General features: G+C 35.3%; 4 protein-coding genes across 11 annotated transcripts; 3 read left to right on the forward strand and 1 right to left on the reverse strand.

Moving 5' to 3' along the window:
- Positions 1-37: 37 nt before the first annotated feature.
- LOC129577368 (trichohyalin-like) lies at positions 38-3,050 on the forward strand. Its single transcript, XM_055464257.1, has 8 exons — positions 38-1,011; positions 1,089-1,141; positions 1,209-1,385; positions 1,468-1,630; positions 1,735-1,968; positions 2,050-2,361; positions 2,486-2,680; positions 2,809-3,050. The coding sequence occupies exons 1-8, from the start codon at positions 928-930 to the stop codon at positions 2,959-2,961; spliced, it is 1,371 nt and encodes a 456-aa protein (XP_055320232.1). The 5' UTR covers positions 38-927; the 3' UTR covers positions 2,962-3,050.
- A 6-nt stretch (positions 3,051-3,056) lies between these two features.
- On the reverse strand, positions 3,057-11,529 carry LOC129577370 ((Lyso)-N-acylphosphatidylethanolamine lipase). Of its 3 annotated transcripts, none has more exons than XM_055464264.1 (9): positions 10,581-11,529; positions 5,820-5,902; positions 5,439-5,645; positions 5,158-5,332; positions 4,951-5,081; positions 4,583-4,724; positions 4,264-4,450; positions 4,030-4,138; positions 3,057-3,910 (listed from the first exon to the last, which is right to left on the reverse strand). In XM_055464264.1, exons 1-9 carry the CDS (start codon positions 10,664-10,666, stop codon positions 3,780-3,782), a joined length of 1,251 nt encoding a protein of 416 aa, XP_055320239.1. In that variant the 5' UTR covers positions 10,667-11,529; the 3' UTR covers positions 3,057-3,779. The 3 variants fall into 3 exon arrangements, with proteins under 3 accessions (XP_055320239.1, XP_055320240.1, XP_055320241.1); XM_055464265.1 differs by having other exon boundaries at positions 9,844-11,461; XM_055464266.1 differs by lacking the exon at positions 10,581-11,529 and adding an exon at positions 6,159-7,803.
- On the forward strand, positions 10,065-13,747 carry LOC129577367 (ankyrin repeat, SAM and basic leucine zipper domain-containing protein 1). 2 transcript variants are annotated; one of them, XM_055464256.1, is made up of 5 exons: positions 10,065-10,087; positions 11,786-11,922; positions 12,012-12,775; positions 12,942-13,386; positions 13,450-13,747. In XM_055464256.1, exons 2-5 carry the CDS (start codon positions 11,833-11,835, stop codon positions 13,624-13,626), a joined length of 1,476 nt encoding a protein of 491 aa, XP_055320231.1. In that variant the 5' UTR covers positions 10,065-10,087; positions 11,786-11,832; the 3' UTR covers positions 13,627-13,747. The 2 variants fall into 2 exon arrangements, with proteins under 2 accessions (XP_055320231.1, XP_055320230.1); XM_055464255.1 differs by lacking the exon at positions 10,065-10,087 and adding an exon at positions 11,557-11,699.
- Positions 13,748-13,857: 110 nt separating this feature from the next.
- Positions 13,858-16,963, forward strand: LOC129577369 (probable methylthioribulose-1-phosphate dehydratase). 5 transcript variants are annotated; one of them, XM_055464260.1, is made up of 8 exons: positions 13,858-14,008; positions 14,095-14,186; positions 14,258-14,353; positions 14,425-14,566; positions 14,655-14,848; positions 14,924-15,304; positions 15,434-15,676; positions 15,759-16,963. In XM_055464260.1, the coding sequence occupies exons 1-6, from the start codon at positions 13,988-13,990 to the stop codon at positions 14,964-14,966; spliced, it is 588 nt and encodes a 195-aa protein (XP_055320235.1). In that variant the 5' UTR covers positions 13,858-13,987; the 3' UTR covers positions 14,967-15,304; positions 15,434-15,676; positions 15,759-16,963. The 5 variants fall into 5 exon arrangements, with proteins under 5 accessions (XP_055320235.1, XP_055320234.1, XP_055320236.1 ...); XM_055464259.1 differs by having other exon boundaries at positions 14,924-15,676; XM_055464261.1 differs by lacking the exons at positions 15,434-15,676; positions 15,759-16,963 and having other exon boundaries at positions 14,655-14,820; positions 14,924-15,081.
- Positions 16,964-17,121: the final 158 nt, after the last annotated feature.

A 17,121-nucleotide genomic window follows, 5' to 3' on the forward strand; every position in this document is an offset into this window, starting at 1 on the left:
GTACAAAAATAATCCTGAGGACTCTCGATGAATCCGAGATGGTCATATTTGATAAAACCATGACAACTAAGCGATTTTCCATGAGTTTTGGAAAATTAAGGATATTTGAAAGTTTTTTTTTGCAAAAGCAACTTGAAATGCATTGAATTACTATTTGATGCATCGCATACTATCATGATTTGCTTTTGTATGATTTTCTGGAATTTGTCGAGATTCATTGTCATCCTTAAGGAATATTTTTGTACTAGATCACATCATTAAAATTTATTCACCTTTGGCTAATGTTGGAGATACCAACGGAAAACAAAAGAAACAGAAGGAATGTAAACAAATACTAATGACCAAAGTTCCAAGAACACATTACCGTACCAATGTGAAGTATTTTTTTTTTCGCTCATGAATCTCATTTTACTTTTTTTCGAACGATTCTTTTCCTCAAAATATATCATCAATTGATATCAATAAATTTCGTGTTAGAAATGGTTGCAGCAAAATCACCTATGAATCGAAAAGTTTGGCATCTAAACTGTTTGAATCCTGTAAAATGTTCCCCATATATAGTTTGTTCGCAGAGCATATTTTGGGCTGTCTTACACAAAGACCACTATAAAATCCATATTTTAGCTATAGGTCGTAATTTGCCCATAATTTCTTTAAGCAAGAAATTGATAAGAATAAATAAAGTTTATTCTTCTAACGACAGAGAATTCCAATGTTTGTTTTTCGTTTAGTAACCATGCGCAAAAACTATATCTATATTCGCATGATATGGCAACTTGCTGCGTTTTATCAATAAACAATTCAATCAAAGCAAACCGAAGAAAAACAAAACTTCTGTCAACTTATTTTTTCTTCTGCATAGGATTTCATTGCAAATTTCTCTGAAAATTGATAGAATTGCTGTAATCGCGATTGCATTGGTTGAAAATGAAGTCAAATAGTTCAAAATCAAAATACCTTTTCGACGCGGACGCTCCTCGCCAGCCGACCCACCAACAAGTCATGGAAATGGTAACTGATTTCGTGGAAATAGATAATAACTTTAAATCGAATCAATGGTTGTTTTTTTTGTTGTTGTTTGAGTACAGGTAAAGGCGGCTGAACGTGAAATGCAAATCGATTTGCATGAAAAACGCAATCGGTCGGTACATGCCGTTGTTTTTTGTATTTTCCAATTTTTTTACTCAAAATTTTCGCATTCCACACAGACTGCACATTCAAACAGCGAACGAAACTCTGGGATATCAACAAGAAATTCACAACAAATACAATATGCTGCGTGAACAAGAGGTCCGAACACAAATCGAAAACTTGGACAGATTGAAAATTCAACGCGAACTGGATCGACAGAAATTCGTTGAACATAAGCAAATCCAACAACATGTGTGAGTAACTGTTTCGATTCAAGTGACATTTTCTCATTACCATTGGTTTGATGATCAATTTATATTTTTGATTGATCCTTAGACGAAATTCCGAAGCATTCCGTTTAGAATTGTCCAAAAAACTATTGGAGGAATGCGAACAGAGCCGTAATGAGCAAATCCAACGGTTGAAATTGGAGCAAGAATCAGCTGAAGCTGAAGAAAATGCACAGATTCAAGAAGCAAGACGCATACAAATCGAAGAAGTTAGTTAACGACTCAGATAATTGTTCAGCATTTAATTTGTTGAATTGAAAATATTTTCTTTTTACAAATTTTCTGTGACTTTAACGGAACTTTCTTTAATTAGATGCAAAAAGAAGCCGAAGCTGAGAATGTCATTAAACAGCAGACAAATTGGCAGTCACGAATTGAATTGCAAAAAGAATTGGAGCGTAAAATTGAAAAACGAAAGAGGAAGGAAGCCGAAAAAGAAATTGAACGAAAGTCACTCGAGCGAACAGACGAAGCCGTAAAACGGCGAGAAGAAGAACTTAAAATGGTCAAACAACAAGAAATTCAGTCGCAAAAAGAATTTCTCAAGGTAATTTAAAGGATTTAAAGATTTTCTTGTAAATCAATTGAGTTCACAGATGAGATTGAAAATTTTTATGCATTTTTACAGCGTCAAATTGAAGAACGCAAGAAGAATGAAGAGTACCATCGGCAGAGAGAAATTGAATACGGTAAAATAGTAGCTGAAGAAAATCGGCAACAAATGGAAAAGGAAGCTGCCGAAGCTGAATACGCGAGAAGAAAGCAAAATGTGGAAAATTTGAATTTTGCCGATTATTTGAGCCGAACAAGAGCTGATAAAAAGGAAATCGAAGCCGAAAAAATTGATTTGAGACATGTAAGCCTTATTAATGAAGAATTCGAGGCTGATGCCGAAATGAAGCGACACGAACGGAAGCAATTACTCAATACGGAATTGCGGGTTTGTACACACAGTATTGTTACAGTTGTATTTATACAGATTTGTTTTTTTTTTTACTTTTTTTCGCATAATTTTTTTTCTGGACCGAAATTCATTCTAATGATGAATAAAATCATCGAAACAGAACGAATATTTCAAAAAATTGAAAGAAAAGCAGACTGAAAAAATCAAGGAAAAACAAAAAGATGTTCGATCGCTAGAAGAAAGTCAGAGACTTAATGCCGAATATGAAAAAATGATGGCTGCCCGAAAGGCTCAGAATAAACTTCAATTCCAACAGGATCTTCAACGACAAATTGAATTCAAAAATATGGAAGCGGTAAGCGGATTCTTGAAGCTAAAATTTGATTTTATATTTTCATTGAGAGGAAAATTTTCTTTGAATATTAGGGAATTGAACTTATATACAAATATGTGATTTTTCTTCTTTTTGTGGATATTCTGCAGGCATACAAGTTGGAACAAGACGCAAAACATCGCCAAGGAATTGAAGAAATGGCCCGAGCATCGAATACTTTAGACCAGAAAATCCTAAACGAAGGCATTGAAAATGTTTTAACAAAGCATCCCTTTTACAAGTGTTTGTTACATAAAAATTAAAAGCGTGATGATGGAAAAAAAAATTATAAAGTGTAAAAGATCCATCCTTTCAATCCATTGACCCAAATAAACCGCGAAATAAAATCGAATATCAATTTCTTTTAATTTTCAGCATTTTTACATTGCATTTTATTTACAGTTTCATTGATCCTAATTTAATTGTTGCCGTACAATTTTTGTATCTAAATTTAAATCACAATTTTGTGTAATTTTTCATCATATTCATCATTTGCACTATTGTGACAAGAGAGAGTGTATAAATAATTAAATATTGTTTTTTCTCCAATAAAATATTGTTAAAAAAAAACATTTTGTGTGAATTCTCTAAACTAATTATCGACTTGTTTACATGGCAAGCTTACTGTAGCTGCATTTAGAATTTACAGAGAAAAAAAATTGCGTAAACAAGTCGAAATAACAGCACATCTCAAAACGAAGGAAAAGAACATTTTGCTGTGACCACTTACGAGAGTATTATGTGCGTGTGAGCTGATCTCAACTCTGTATCGAAAGTATCTCAACAGTCAGCCGATGTCATTTATGTTCAAATATTTCTGTTTAATTCATAATAATTCTATTCTTCAAATGTATATACACCTAATGTATATGAAAATGACAAACAAGGAATACTATTTGTGTATTTGTGATTTTGGATGTTGGTGCGTTGACATTGAGTATGATACGGTGTCACCTTCCGAGGACATAAATGACGATGAGCGGCGCTGTTAAATCTCCTTAGGAACAAAAGAAAAATGATGAACGCACCCTTCTTTGATCTGGATTCAACCAAGTAACAAATGATCATATCGTCTTTGTGCTCATTTTATCAGAATATTACTGTCCAAAATCGGAACTTCGTTCGCTTCAATTAATTTTGGAATTTTCGCAAAACCATTTGTATCCTCTTTGGATGCGGTTATTTCACAATCATTCTCTACATCGTCGATTGCTGAAAATTAAATGAAGAAAAAAAAATTATTTTAAAAATGTTTCACTCAAAATTTGTTTAAAATGGACCGAATTTTTGAAAAGATTTTTTTCATATTGCAAAAAATAAAGAACACTTACCAGCATTAGAATCTGGGATTTCATCACTGAATCGGCATGCAGAATTCACATACTCGTTAAAAACCTCTGGCTTATCGGCAAATATATGGTGGCCAGCTCCAGATATAACCTAAGACAAACACAATCCAAAATTTAATGAAAATAATAACGGAAATTCAAACAAAACCCAAAATGAACCGGTACGATCATCGGATTAAATGAGTATGCAATTTGACTGTCAATATTTCAACTCACTTGCGTATTTACAATACTCGATGAACGCGCTTGTTTCACTAGATCCCATGATGATTTATCGATCCAAGATCGTGATCCATAAAGCAATGTAATTGGTTTGTCTGAACGTAGTTCGTGTATTCGGTTGAGCATCGGATTTTTGGCCCACCCAAAACCTGACATCATTGCATGGAATGCGCTCTCTCCCCTGCAAAACGACAACATTTAAAACGTTATTCATTGAAATTTAAACGAAAGTCATGTTTATCATAGCTATCATAGTGTTAGAGAAATTGTTTATTTACAACGTCAATCAAATTGAATTTGGGATGATACTCACGTTGGACTTTGAGCATTACACTGATGAATATATTGAGCCATTAGATTTTCATCGCCAGTATTGTGATGTTCAACGACCTCTTGAAATTTGCGAAGAATGTCTGGTCTCGTTTTTTGTACTACCCATTGGCCATATGATCCAGCTGCGTCAAAGAAAAATCGATTAAGTTTCTTATTTTTAATTGAAAATTTAAAATTGTCACTCTGTTGAATAATACTAATTGCGCCTTTTTCAATTGTTTACTTTATTATTTATTGTCTCTGTTCATATTTATTAAACAAATAATTGCATCTCTTCAAAAATAATGTTCAACAATTTTAATTTTCAAAGTGTTTTTTCTTGGCACTCAGAAACAATGATATTCGTACCTGCTCGAAGAATCCACAGTGGATTAACATTCCCATATACTTTGGCAATGGCCCGAACCCACAGTGGTGCGGCAATTTCGTTTGGTCGTTCTGGGAAACCCCATGGATCGGCTAGTATTAAATGTTTCACTCTGTCAACCGAAAGCACAAAAATCGAAGTTGGTTTTGACTCAAGGGCAAGTTCAATATCAATGGCATTTTAATTACCTGTCTGGATATGAAATTGTGTAACTAGTTGCTAGAAATCCGCCCATCGAATGACCCAATAAGATCATATTTTTGATTTTCATCTCGCGTCGCCACTCTTCGATCGACCTCACGAGTTGTTTCTCCGCGATCATTGCATCGGACGAGAATGTTGGCCTTGAACTTCTACCAAAACCTACATTCGATAAATGAAACGCATTATTTTTCTTGTATGAATAAACTATTTCTACATTGAAATGTTTTCGATTGTTTTGTTTATTTTTAACAACATGCATATTTACCTAATATATCAATGGCATAGACTGGTCGATCTCTGGCAAGTGAATCCAAATTTAGTACCCAAAATGCAACGCCAGCGCCCATGCCGTGCAGCAGAACAATTGGCGTATTTCGGAGCTCTGGTCGCATTGAAACGGTCCATATTTTGTCAGCCTCACCAACAGTCGGACCGATATCTACATACCAGCCTCTGTATGGCGTTTTCAAAACTGTAAACAATTCAATTGGATTAAATTATTATTTTTCTTCACTAATTCAATCGATGGAACAGGAAGTATTTTCAATTGGTTTTAAACTAATTATCAAATGCCCATTCATTAACACATTTTCAAGTAAATCAATCATTTAAAATTCTCCAGAAGAAGAGACAATGAAATACTCACATGAAAGTATCTTCTTTTCAGCTGCACGAAGCATTCCTTCAGATGATGCGCTTGATGTCCAATTTAACCAGCACAGAAATCCGCTGAACGCAACAAAAGAAAGATGCTTTAAATGTGTATTCCGGAAAATTCGAGTCGTTTTGAATAGATTATATTCAGATCGATGCTATTTAGTTTATTTATTTTATTTTATTTTTTGGTTTCAATAAAAGAAAATCTATTCTCGTTTGTTTTAGTGTCGTCTGCAATTTATTATGAAATTGAATGATGTGCGCCACTTGCAAAAAATTAGAAGACAACAACAACTAATAACCACTTCCCAATATGTCGTGTATTCACCACAAACAATACGACGGACTAATGTTCTTGTTCGAAATTCAATGTGAGCGTGTGTAATAGGACGATGAGATCGTTGCAACAACAATTAGCGTTGTGGATCGTGTGTGCGATTTGTTTTTTTCTTCGTGAGTTTTTTATTTCTTTCTAGCGATGTATAAACAACAACACGGAAGCACAAAAAAAGTCGTACGACTTTTTCTTATTCACTTCACACTGAACACGTATGACTCAATTTCAATACCGTTTGATTGGTTCTTTCTTTCTTTCTTTCTCTCACTCTCTCTCTCTCTCTCTCTCTCTCACTTTTTATATAAATAAATCAAAACAAATATTTTTTAAAGGCAACACTGAATGGTATATGCGCAGCACTCTCGATCCTGCTGAATTCACATACAATCAAACTCAACTAATCGCAAAATGAGAAAGTGTTGACAAATTCAATTAAACTTTCGGTTAATTTGTATCACACTAAAAATACTTTTATAATTGTATCAATTGGCCAGCATTCGAAAACAGTTTTTCTGTTCAATTTTTGTTTCTTTTTTCTTTCGGGAGAATGTCTTCCTTGATTTCAATCAACATTGTTCTTTATCTCTTCTACACACACAAAAACGGAGAGATCACAGAGAGAGAGTTAAGAGTGCTTGTATCGCTGGTTGAGTTTGACTAGGAACTGATCGGGTGCACGGCCAATGTAACTTTTAAATAACTAAAAGTAAATGATCGGCTTGAAGTTGTCTTTGGCCGAATTAATGCGATTGGCTGAGGCGCGCGCAAGTTCGAGCCAAACATCGAACGAAAAACAAGAAAATTCATTGGCCGCGTGTGTTGTTGACAGTCTCTGTGAATGAGATGTATTTGTTGGTTTTTAAATTCGACAAAAATTTATCGTGCACAACAGCGCTTGTTATTCTCCTTTCTCGTTATGATAAACAACTATTTAAATCATTTTTTTTTTCATCAGCGACGCAAATAGGCCCATGCAATAAACCCACTACCAACACACGCGGAGGGAGAGACAGAGTCACGCTGCCAACTCTAAATGTGGCATTGTGTGCGAGTGTGTTTATTAGATGTTTTTGTAGCTCGACGAATACGAGAGCACCACTTCAGGGGCACGATTCAAATATTCATTTTTATCAGCGTTGGCTCCATATAGCGATGAGCACGTTGCAACACACAAACACACACGCTCGCACTTACAACCATTTGCTACAATCAAACAGTTGTGACGCAATATACAATTCAATCCACCACATGCAAGCTGAGGTTATGCACGCGAATTTGCTTCACAAATGGCATTTGTGGAGCCGCCACACAGCCTACTACTCGCCGATAGCATTCTTTTTTTGCGTTGCATAAGTTCAAATTTCATGCAACATTGTATGGCTTGAGTGGATTCAAACAATAGCTAATCGTTCATTTCCTCATTCGCATTCTTTCCAACACATTTGTCTCCGTACAGTCGGTGTAAACAAGCCACTTGCTCTCTTGCATTCAGACCACAAATGCCTTTTGTTTTGCTAGCAACGCAACTTGAATGATTTTATCGCATTTGATTTCAATTGAGTTCAATTTATTGCGGTGGTTCGATTGTTGTGCAACGCCACATTGGTCATAGACATGGGGCCATATCTTCTTGAAATACCATTCCGGAATGTATCCGACGAATTTGCATACATTTCGAGCGCAGGAAAAAACAAGATGATAAAAAAAAAACAACAACATGACGTTATGATAAACAATATGCGGCCCCTGAACGTTGGAGGTGTGACCAAGGTGACGATGAACTGAACACACAACAAGAAATACACACCATCAATCATCGAAATACGCGCTCGATTTTTTTCGTCGCATTTAATTTTCGATAATCAGCTGTTTGCAGAAGTTGTGCTGTGTTTTTTCTTTACAACTTGAAATGGCACTAGCGCACGTGTACCGAACTTGTTTTTGATCTTTTCGAGTGGATGTTGTTTGTGCGTTCCATTGTTGTTGTTTTTTCTTGCCAAACGGTTATTATGAGAGTTAAATAGGAGAAGAAGAAGAAGAAGAAGAAGCGGCAAAAACGAAATGCGAAATTCCCACTTTCCATACATCGTAGCAATATTTGTGTGGCTAAGGTCATTAATCGTTCAATTGATGCACGCATCTCTCAAAGATTATCAATAATTTATAACTTTTGATTTCAACCATCGCAATAGTTGGCAGAAGAAAAACACTTAGCTGGATACAAGCGAGGGTTTTTTTTATCATTGGTTTTTGTTTTTTTTTTCTCTTTCGTTTCAATTTGCCTATTTCTTTCTTTCCTTCTTTCACCTGAGTAGTTTCCCGATCGATTGTTTCTCATTCACATCAATTGGCCATACAAATAGCAATAAAATTGTGTACTAGTTTTCTATCAGCTGTGCGAAAAAAAGAGATTGAAACTAAACGATTGCAAGTGAGAAAAAAAAAGTGTGTTCGAGAATGCGGAGCACATGTGTGTTACAAACACACGCATACACTTGTCTGTAATTTCACAAAAAAGAGAAGAAGAAAAAAAAATGGCAAGAGAAATGAAAACGAGGCAAATGTGCAAAATGTGCAACAAAAAAAAAAGAAAACAAACACACGTTGATCTAGGCTAAACTTGATAATGGACACGGTATAGTCATGCGTATGTATTGCTTTGAAATAGTTCGAATCAAGTGCAATAGTACTGTTTTTGTTTTGAAATTACCGAAACTAATCGCATGTTTACGTTTTGAAACGTAGATACACACACACACATACACCAAACTCTTTTATAGAGATGAAGAAAAAACAACAAGCACATACAGTTGTTGACATGAAACACGCGCATGTACGATACACATTGTTATTGTTTCACAAGCAAGAGTAAAAATGCCCAGAGAGAGAGAGAGAGAGAGAGAGTGAGAGAGAAAGCAATGGCGAGAGTAAGAAAGAACGAGAGAGGGATTGAGAGAGCGAGAAGACACACACGTTTATGTGATGAAAATAAAACCAATTCGAAGAAAATTGAAAACAATCAGATACAGCGCACAATATTCTGACAACGCACACATTTTTGGCAAATATTTCACAATATCAAGCACAAATTCTGGCATACACACAATCGGCTTACATATGAGAATTGAGCATTTTGTCGGGGCGAAAGATGAGCAACACATCTCGAACATTCACCACGTTCAGTTTGGGACGATAAACATTCGAGATTGTCAATCCAAGCCGAAGAATGGATGAAATTCACATGATTTTTTGCTATCTAACGATGACACGACTTGAAGTATCTAATGACTGACTTTTGTGTTACATTTTTGAACTGTTCACACATTCACCATGTGTGATTCATTCGCAAAGTATTTTCGATATTATACCAAGACTTGATATATAGAGTCTATACTATAGACATTCACACACGACCACAAACACAAAACACTGACTTGGCAAAATTTCCCAATTTGCTGAATGTAAATGAAATCGAATGAAAAAAATAAGAAGCATACGACAGTTGACGTGAAATACGAATGTCTCAAGAGTCGAGATAGGATACAAAGTGCACATCGATAAAAACGGAATGATAATTGCTTAATGAAACAGAAATGATGCACAATGATCGATATGAACGAAATGCAAAATGATAAACTTAATATAACGGCAAATATTATAGGGAAAAAAGAATTACCGTGGTGCGGACGGTTGGACTTGGGCCAATTCAGTGTCAGTTGCGCTCATACTTTCTTGTTTTCACGGATTTGGATGTGGAATCCTTTTCTTTTTTGTATTTTGTATTGGATTGGATTTAGGAATAAAATCAAATGGAAATAATATTTATCTATTCGATCAACTGGTGATGGCAAATGATCGATCAGCTGATCACGTTTTGGTAATGAGGAGACGAACGTCAATTTTATGGTCAAAATTTACAGGTAAGCCTTTAGCGCAATTTTAAACTTAAATTCCAAAACATTAGATCCACACCGGCTTCACGTTCGTTACTAAATAGTTAACTGTCCACTACACATCGACAAAGAGGTACAAAGAAAACACCTAACTTAACACCAACACTAAAGGATTTGTACAACTACCAAAAAAAAAAATCGCCTTTAGCTTATCCAATTCGGTAGAAGAAGAAAAATTGTGGAGTTGCCAAGTGAACTTCACAGAACCGACTGAAACGTCGACACTTGTTCCGTAAGAGTAGATGCTGTAATCGTTGAATCAAATGATGAAAATCAGACAAAAAACGTATTCGTTGTGTTTAGTTTTTGTCCTGGTTTGTTTCGTTATGCTCGTTGGCTACGTTCTATTCTCTATTAAAATTCATCGGGTTAAAAGTTCTAAAATTTTGCTGAGCGCACGTTTTCGTTTTTGTTGTTGTTGTCGTCTCTGAAATGAGCGTGACTATTCTATTTTCCTTACCGAGCAATTGTCGTTAGCAAACTATAAATCAATCGTGTTATTTCAATGAATTCAACATTTTTTATCATGATTACTGGACATGGCATGCACACGAATCCACAAATACAATGGCACCGTCGTCACAATTACACCACACTAGTCGGACCGACGTCATCGGCGCAAGGAGATTTTTTTCAATTGCTCGATTATCGTGTTTTTTTCTCTGTTTCTTTTTTTTAAATTTCTCTCGTTCTGTCTATTGCTTCTTTTTAACTCATTCCCTCATTTGGTTTGTTTTTGGATGATTTTTTACAATTTTTCGTATCCTGGCATTAGCATAACGTTTTATTTTCTCGATTTATTAAACGGTTTTTCCCAGACGAATCGCTTGGCTTCAAAATCAAGCTGATTAACTGTTTCGATAGATTTTTGAAACAAAACCACTTTCGATCTTTGAATGAGTATGCAAATTGATGGTCATTTAATGACTTTCATTTAAGAATGTCTTTTCACTTATTACACGTTTGAAATACACATGAAGAAAGAAATGTGACAATGTTTACAGTTTTTGAACTTGGTTCGATGTTCATCGTTTGCTCGCTCGCTGAATCACACACCTTTTACAACTCTTATCCGCTCTGATTTATTGGTTGCTTTCGGTTTCAGATCAAAATCCAAACGGGAGCACTTTAGTCGATATATAAACTGACACAAAACAACAATTATTATTCATTTAATTCACACACAATCGAATGTAAAAGCGAAGAAAAAAAACTAGGGCAAAATTCGCGCCGAACACATTCTGAGCTATATAACTTTTATTTTGGATTCGTCTCTTTCGCTCACTGTGCGTCTGTGTGTTTATTTCTGTATCTCGATTGGTCTATTTTCGTTTCATTACTGTTTACGGACTCTCTTTCTCAAGCACACCCGAACGTAACACACTTCAATTCCATTCGTGTTGCAGACTGTTTTCGTTTTGTTTACGGTCTCGTTTACACGGCAACTGGGCTGTGTTTGTGACACTATTGTGTACCAAAACTGGAATGTCATCAAATGTCAAACACATTCGTTCTGTTGATATCGCTAATGTTTTTTTTCACATCAAAATTTTGTCATTCCCTTACAGACATTTTTCGGGTTGGTTACTTGTTTATCAATAGTCGGAACATTTTCATTTGCAAAATTTCATTAATTTCACACTGAAAAACCTCTTGTATCCCCAGTTTATTTAGCAACAAGTATTTTCGTGAAGCATCAAACATAACCTCAAATGACTATGAGCCCGAGACCGCCCGAATTTTATGACTCTGATTCCGATTTCTCGGATGGTTCTTTGATTTTTGACAACGAAATCGACGAGGTACGTCGTTGTGAAATACGTTTACTTTTTGTTGATCGATAATTTTTTTTACAAAAGAAATTTGTCGTCATTTTTTTCGAATCCTCAAGGATGGACGACGAATTCGAAATCATGGATATGTGCCACTGATCAGACAAGCAGATGACACACCAACTCGGTTGTTCGATGCCATTTGCAAGGGGGACGTCGATGAGTTTCGATCAATTTGGCAGGCAAAGCACCTTGATGTAAATGAACCGATTCACACATACAATTGGACACCGTTGATGCTTGCGTGCCAAGAACGTCAACTGGATCTCGTGAAATACTTATTGTTCGATTTGGACGCTGATCCGAATGCAAATTCCAATGATATGACAGCGTTGATATTAGCGTGCTGTGGCAAGATAAATTTGTATGGAGATGATGCCGAAAATGCGACGGAGGAAGAATCGAAATTACTGCAAATTTGCGAATGGTTGATACAACGCCAGGCAATGGTGAACAAAATCAATTTACGACGTGAAACACCATTGATGTACGCTGCAGCGCACGGATTTGTTTCGGTGATTCAATTGCTGTTGAACAATCGAGCTATTTTGGAGGCGTGCGACAATGATGGAAGAACCGCATTGTTTTATGCAGTCAACGATAATCGATATGATGCGACGAAAATTCTCATTGAAGCTGGCGCTTTGATCGATGCCGAAGACGTTTTTCATAATACACCAAAGAGATTGGCAATGGAAAAAGGGTTCGATGATATCGTTGCTTTATTCCCACCCGATCCAGTAATCGAATGTGTACCCATCAGTTTTCACTCGTATCAAACATACAAGGATCTCATACCGACTGCGTTTCCCGAAAAGGAAATGTGAGTGGTTTTCGTTTTAAAAAATAATGGTTTTCGAAAATAATGACATTTTACATTGATTGTGACATTTTTTCTCTTTTTCGGTTTTCTATGAAAAAAAAAATGCTATTTTTTTCTTCTTACAATTGATTTTAATACCTAACATGAATTAATTTCTCCACCATAGCCCGCCATATTCACCAGATATTTACACAATGTTGCACGGCATGCGAGCTGAAGAAGTTGAATACAAATTCTACAAGTCTTTTGTTGGTTTGCCGGAATTTTTGACCATCACCGATGAGCGATTGCGTGAAATTGGCATCGAATTTCCATACCAGCGAAAGCGTATACTGCTTGGTTTGCTACGATTCCACGATAAGGCTTGGTCCAGAAATGCGATGCCTGTTCCAAAAATGGAAGCTAATATTCAGCAATATTTCGAGATCTATTCGAATTGTCTGAAACAGATGATTGTCATCAGAGCGGCCCTAAAATTTGTCGAACAACATGATTTATTCGTTGATATTGAAGACTCCACCGACGAATCGCTGGTTTTGCGCAAACAAATCAACCAAGAACTTGCCATTTTGCGCCGAAATGCACTACAGCTTCTGCAAACTATGCAAAAGGTATTTTTTTCTTTTTTCCCTTTTCAAAACAAAAAAATAACGAATTTTTCATGAATTCCTTAGATTGAAGCCACTCTAGCCGTTACGCCACCACTAAACATCTGTCAAAGTGTAATTGGCATTTTGTTGAAGAAAAACACATTCCGTCAGCAGCTGTACCACAAGTTCAAAACATTCGCGGGCATTGGACTGATTGGAATCGCTGCTGCCGCTGCTGTGATCAAATTACGTCTCCGATAAAAATGAGAAAAAGAAGAAGGAAGAATCTCAAAGAGAGAGCTTACATGACCCTCTGTGATGACTGTGACTTTAGTCCGTAGATAATCATTACACAATAAAATACAAATCAAAGAAAAAAAAATTTATTTTATTTTTAATTGGTCGTAAATTAAATGCCGCTTTCAAAAATTGACATTTGCAGCAGGAATTATGGTACTGTCAAACTTTTGACACATGAATTCAAATATGAACTCTTTTGTGCAGTATCCCTATTGGAAAAAAGCCGGTTACATTTTAGTTTCGGCACATGTTTCAGTGAAAGAAAATTTGCGTTAGCATTAACATTGCATTTTATAAGCCTTTCTTGTTTCGAAAAAAAAAAATGAATCAATTATCTGCACTTGTAAGTGTTATTTACCAAGTGAAAAAGTGGATTTTGTTTTGTAGTTCAATAAAATTGATTCAATTGTTGTCTTTTTTTTTATTTAGAAGCCAAAAACCATTGTGTTTGAAACATTCAAAGAATTTCGAATGCGCAGATGGATTGATGCCAATGGTGGCGGTTTATCAATTCGAAACGAGTAATTTCAATCACACATTTCACATCAATCAGAATGAGTATTGATAAAAGAAAAATTGAATACATTTTCAGTTCGCATATTTACTATTTGCCATCGTCAATCACTTCAAGTCTACCGAAACGCCAAGATGTGCAGAAAAAAACCATGAGCACGGATGAAACGATGGAGTAAGTTATGTTCGAAATTTAACCTCATTCAACATCACATTAATGTCGTTTTGGTTTCCGAATTACTTCAGTGTTTGTGCCGGAAAGTTTGATCTGCCGCCCGGGATGCAAAATGTCACAGCCGTTGTTCATACTCACTCGATAAATGCCATCCGATTTGCTGAAACTACTTCAAACGGTGTACATACCTGGGTAAAAAGTCATCACACTCAGGTTATTTTCTTTTCAATATTTCACCTTGTCAATTGGAACTTACACAATCAATAAAACAATAATTCTGTTCCCATTTTGTGATTTACAGGGAATTAATCGTCGAGTTCAAGGTGGCAATACGGATGAGATACAACTGCCTGTCATAGATGACCATTTCTCTGATGATGAACTTCTCAAATCCATGGAGAACGCTTTCAAAGACCGCCAACATTCATACAGCGTTCTAGTTAAAGGACACGGTTTGTTTACTTTTGGTGAGACTTGGCAAGCTGCAAAACGAGAGTATGTCTGATTGTTATCGCAAATTTGAATTTAAATTTCGCTAATTCAATTCGAATCAATTTTTTTCTTCAACAGATGTGAAGTCTTTGAGAAGTTGTTCGAGATGCCTGAGATTTAAAGGATAGGATAATTCAAAACACGAATACTTGCCAAACATAAAATCTTCAATTTTCGCTTAACTAAAGTTTCTGATCAATAAATACAAGTTTTATACTGTTGTTTTTCCAATCAAAGATTCGTTTTTTAAATACAAAATGAAAATATTAAATGCTTCGCATTTGAATAACGGACGAGTGCTTCATTCAAATAACGTAAATCATGTAAGACTCATGCGTGATTTTAGTCATATATGTACAGTACATATACATGCACATCTACACGTACCAACACAAACAGAGAACGAAATGTCAAGCAAAATAAAACAATATGAAAGCAAAGCCTCAACATACGTCTAGTGTGAGTAAGAAGTAGCACATCTGCTTAAATTCCAGTTCAAATAACAATTGTGTTAAATCGAGATTTTGTTTCGTAAAAGTATCAAGTATTTTAAGACTTGTTCTTTCATTCCCCGGTTGAAAAAATCAGCATAAAAATGGAATCCATCGCATGTTCAAACTCACATACAGGAGACTACAATTTATCCAGTGTTCCAGAACCATTGAACCTCACAAGCGTTAATGATGATGTTAAGATATTGATTTTCGAGTATTTAGAATGGCCAGATCTACTAAGGGTAGCGGAAACGAGTAAAACACTACATGCAGCAGCTTGCGATGTCTACAAACGAAAATACGGCAAAGGAACATTGTTTTTATTACGTGAACGCGGGTACATAAATTCTGGCGAATAAATTCTTTGCAATTTTTTTTAAATGATGATATAATCATTTTTTTTCTTCTATGTTTTACAGTAGTCCAAACGGAGAACAAGATATCTGTTTGTGGAATCCTGTGTGGACATTAAAATTTTTAAGGAATTTTGGACATGTCACTTCGCACATAGTTTTGCGATTAGTACATCGCATTGGTGCTTATGGATATGAATACAACAAGACTACAGCTGCCTTAGTATTTCACATTGAGAGTTATGTGGAAAAATATTGTTCAAAATCCATAAGACGACTTGGACTGGACTCACCGCCAAAGTTTTTATTCAAAGAAATCCAAACCTCATTCATAAATTTGGAAAACATCGCATTTTATTATTATTATCCTTTATGTGAAGTGTCATTCAGCAATTTCCCAAATTTAAAATCTATAGAATTGCATTTGAGTTGGAGAGAATCCAATCTCATTTGCATCCCAAACGTGAAAATTTTTCATATTGAAGCACGGAAAAATATTCAAAGCTTAGGTTTAAATTATGAAGAAAACGAAATCAAAGAACTTTTAAAACTCAATCCACAAATAGAAGATTTGAAACTACGTATTGAGAATACACAATCAATACACGGACTCTTCAAATACAGCGATATCATTTTTCAGGGTTTGAATGAAAATCTGCCAATGCTACGGCGCTTAAATTTGGATATGAATATTGATGAAAATTTTCGATCATATCATTTCGACAATGTCATCGATTTTCAATTTAATTCGTATCCCAAACTTATAAATATTCCGTTTACATTTAGCAAACTTGAACGCTTCACATGCTCCTTACACCTCAAGGACACAATAGAATCGTGTGTTTTTGATTTTATAGCTGCGAATGAATGCTTAAAATCAATAACGTTGGACGGAGTAATGGATGGAATCGATAATCTATTTCAACTAAACACTGTGCTCACTAGTGTTGAAGAAATGAGCATTAAAATTTGTCGATGTAATTCGGTGTCTATAACTTCGGATCTTATCCTCAATTTGTTCTCACAGAGTCAATCTCTCAAGAGGTTAACATTGACTGCCTATCCGAGAAACTTTGAAAACTTGGATGATTCCGTGAAATCGAAAATTGTCCAGCAAGAAAAAGATACATATCGCAAACACCAAGTCATGGGAGGTGGTTGGCTCAAATTAACGTTTCGACCCTAAAATGGACATGGATTATTACACATATTGATGTTTTCTTTAAAAAAAAAAATTGTAATGAAAAATAAAATTCCACTTTTCTCCTAAAGTCTGTTTTGTCATTGTCTTTTTCTTTTTAAATGAATAATAATTATAAAGAAGAATAAATATAAAATTCCTATTTTTAGTTCTTCATCATTAATTCAATTTGTCGACAGTTTTAAGAGAGACAAATAAATAAATAAATTAGGCAATAGTCACAAGGAT

This window comes from Sitodiplosis mosellana, unplaced genomic scaffold, assembly GCF_009176505.1.
Source record: "Sitodiplosis mosellana isolate CC-2019 unplaced genomic scaffold, AAFC_SMos_1.0 Smas_scaffold_6197, whole genome shotgun sequence".
NCBI classification, from domain to species: domain Eukaryota; kingdom Metazoa; phylum Arthropoda; class Insecta; order Diptera; family Cecidomyiidae; genus Sitodiplosis; species Sitodiplosis mosellana.

What these genes read in the sequence shown, in the direction of transcription:
- LOC129577368 (XM_055464257.1), top strand. Translation starts at nt 928, where the DNA reads ATGAAGTCAAATAGTTCAAAATCAAAATACCTTTTCGACGCGGACGCT. An exon ending in TTGCATGAAAAACGCAATCG is followed by an intron (nt 1,142 to 1,208) that starts GTCGGTACATGC and finishes CATTCCACACAG; the next exon opens with ACTGCACATTCAAACAGCGA. An exon ending in GACGCATACAAATCGAAGAA is followed by an intron (nt 1,631 to 1,734) that starts GTTAGTTAACGA and finishes TTCTTTAATTAG; the next exon opens with ATGCAAAAAGAAGCCGAAGC.
- LOC129577370 (XM_055464264.1), bottom strand. Translation starts at nt 10,666, where the DNA reads ATGCCATGTCCAGTAATCATGATAAAAAATGTTGAATTCATTGAAATA. An exon ending in TGAAAAGAAGATACTTTCAT is followed by an intron (nt 5,646 to 5,819) that starts GTGAGTATTTCA and finishes AATTGTTTACAG; the next exon opens with TTTTGAAAACGCCATACAGA. An exon ending in CTATGCCATTGATATATTAG is followed by an intron (nt 5,333 to 5,438) that starts GTAAATATGCAT and finishes TATCGAATGTAG; the next exon opens with GTTTTGGTAGAAGTTCAAGG.
- LOC129577367 (XM_055464256.1), top strand. Translation starts at nt 11,833, where the DNA reads ATGACTATGAGCCCGAGACCGCCCGAATTTTATGACTCTGATTCCGAT. An exon ending in GCGTTTCCCGAAAAGGAAAT is followed by an intron (nt 12,776 to 12,941) that starts GTGAGTGGTTTT and finishes TCTCCACCATAG; the next exon opens with CCCGCCATATTCACCAGATA. An exon ending in TTCTGCAAACTATGCAAAAG is followed by an intron (nt 13,387 to 13,449) that starts GTATTTTTTTCT and finishes TGAATTCCTTAG; the next exon opens with ATTGAAGCCACTCTAGCCGT.
- LOC129577369 (XM_055464258.1), top strand. Translation starts at nt 15,441, where the DNA reads ATGGAATCCATCGCATGTTCAAACTCACATACAGGAGACTACAATTTA. An exon ending in TTTTTATTACGTGAACGCGG is followed by an intron (nt 15,677 to 15,758) that starts GTACATAAATTC and finishes TATGTTTTACAG; the next exon opens with TAGTCCAAACGGAGAACAAG.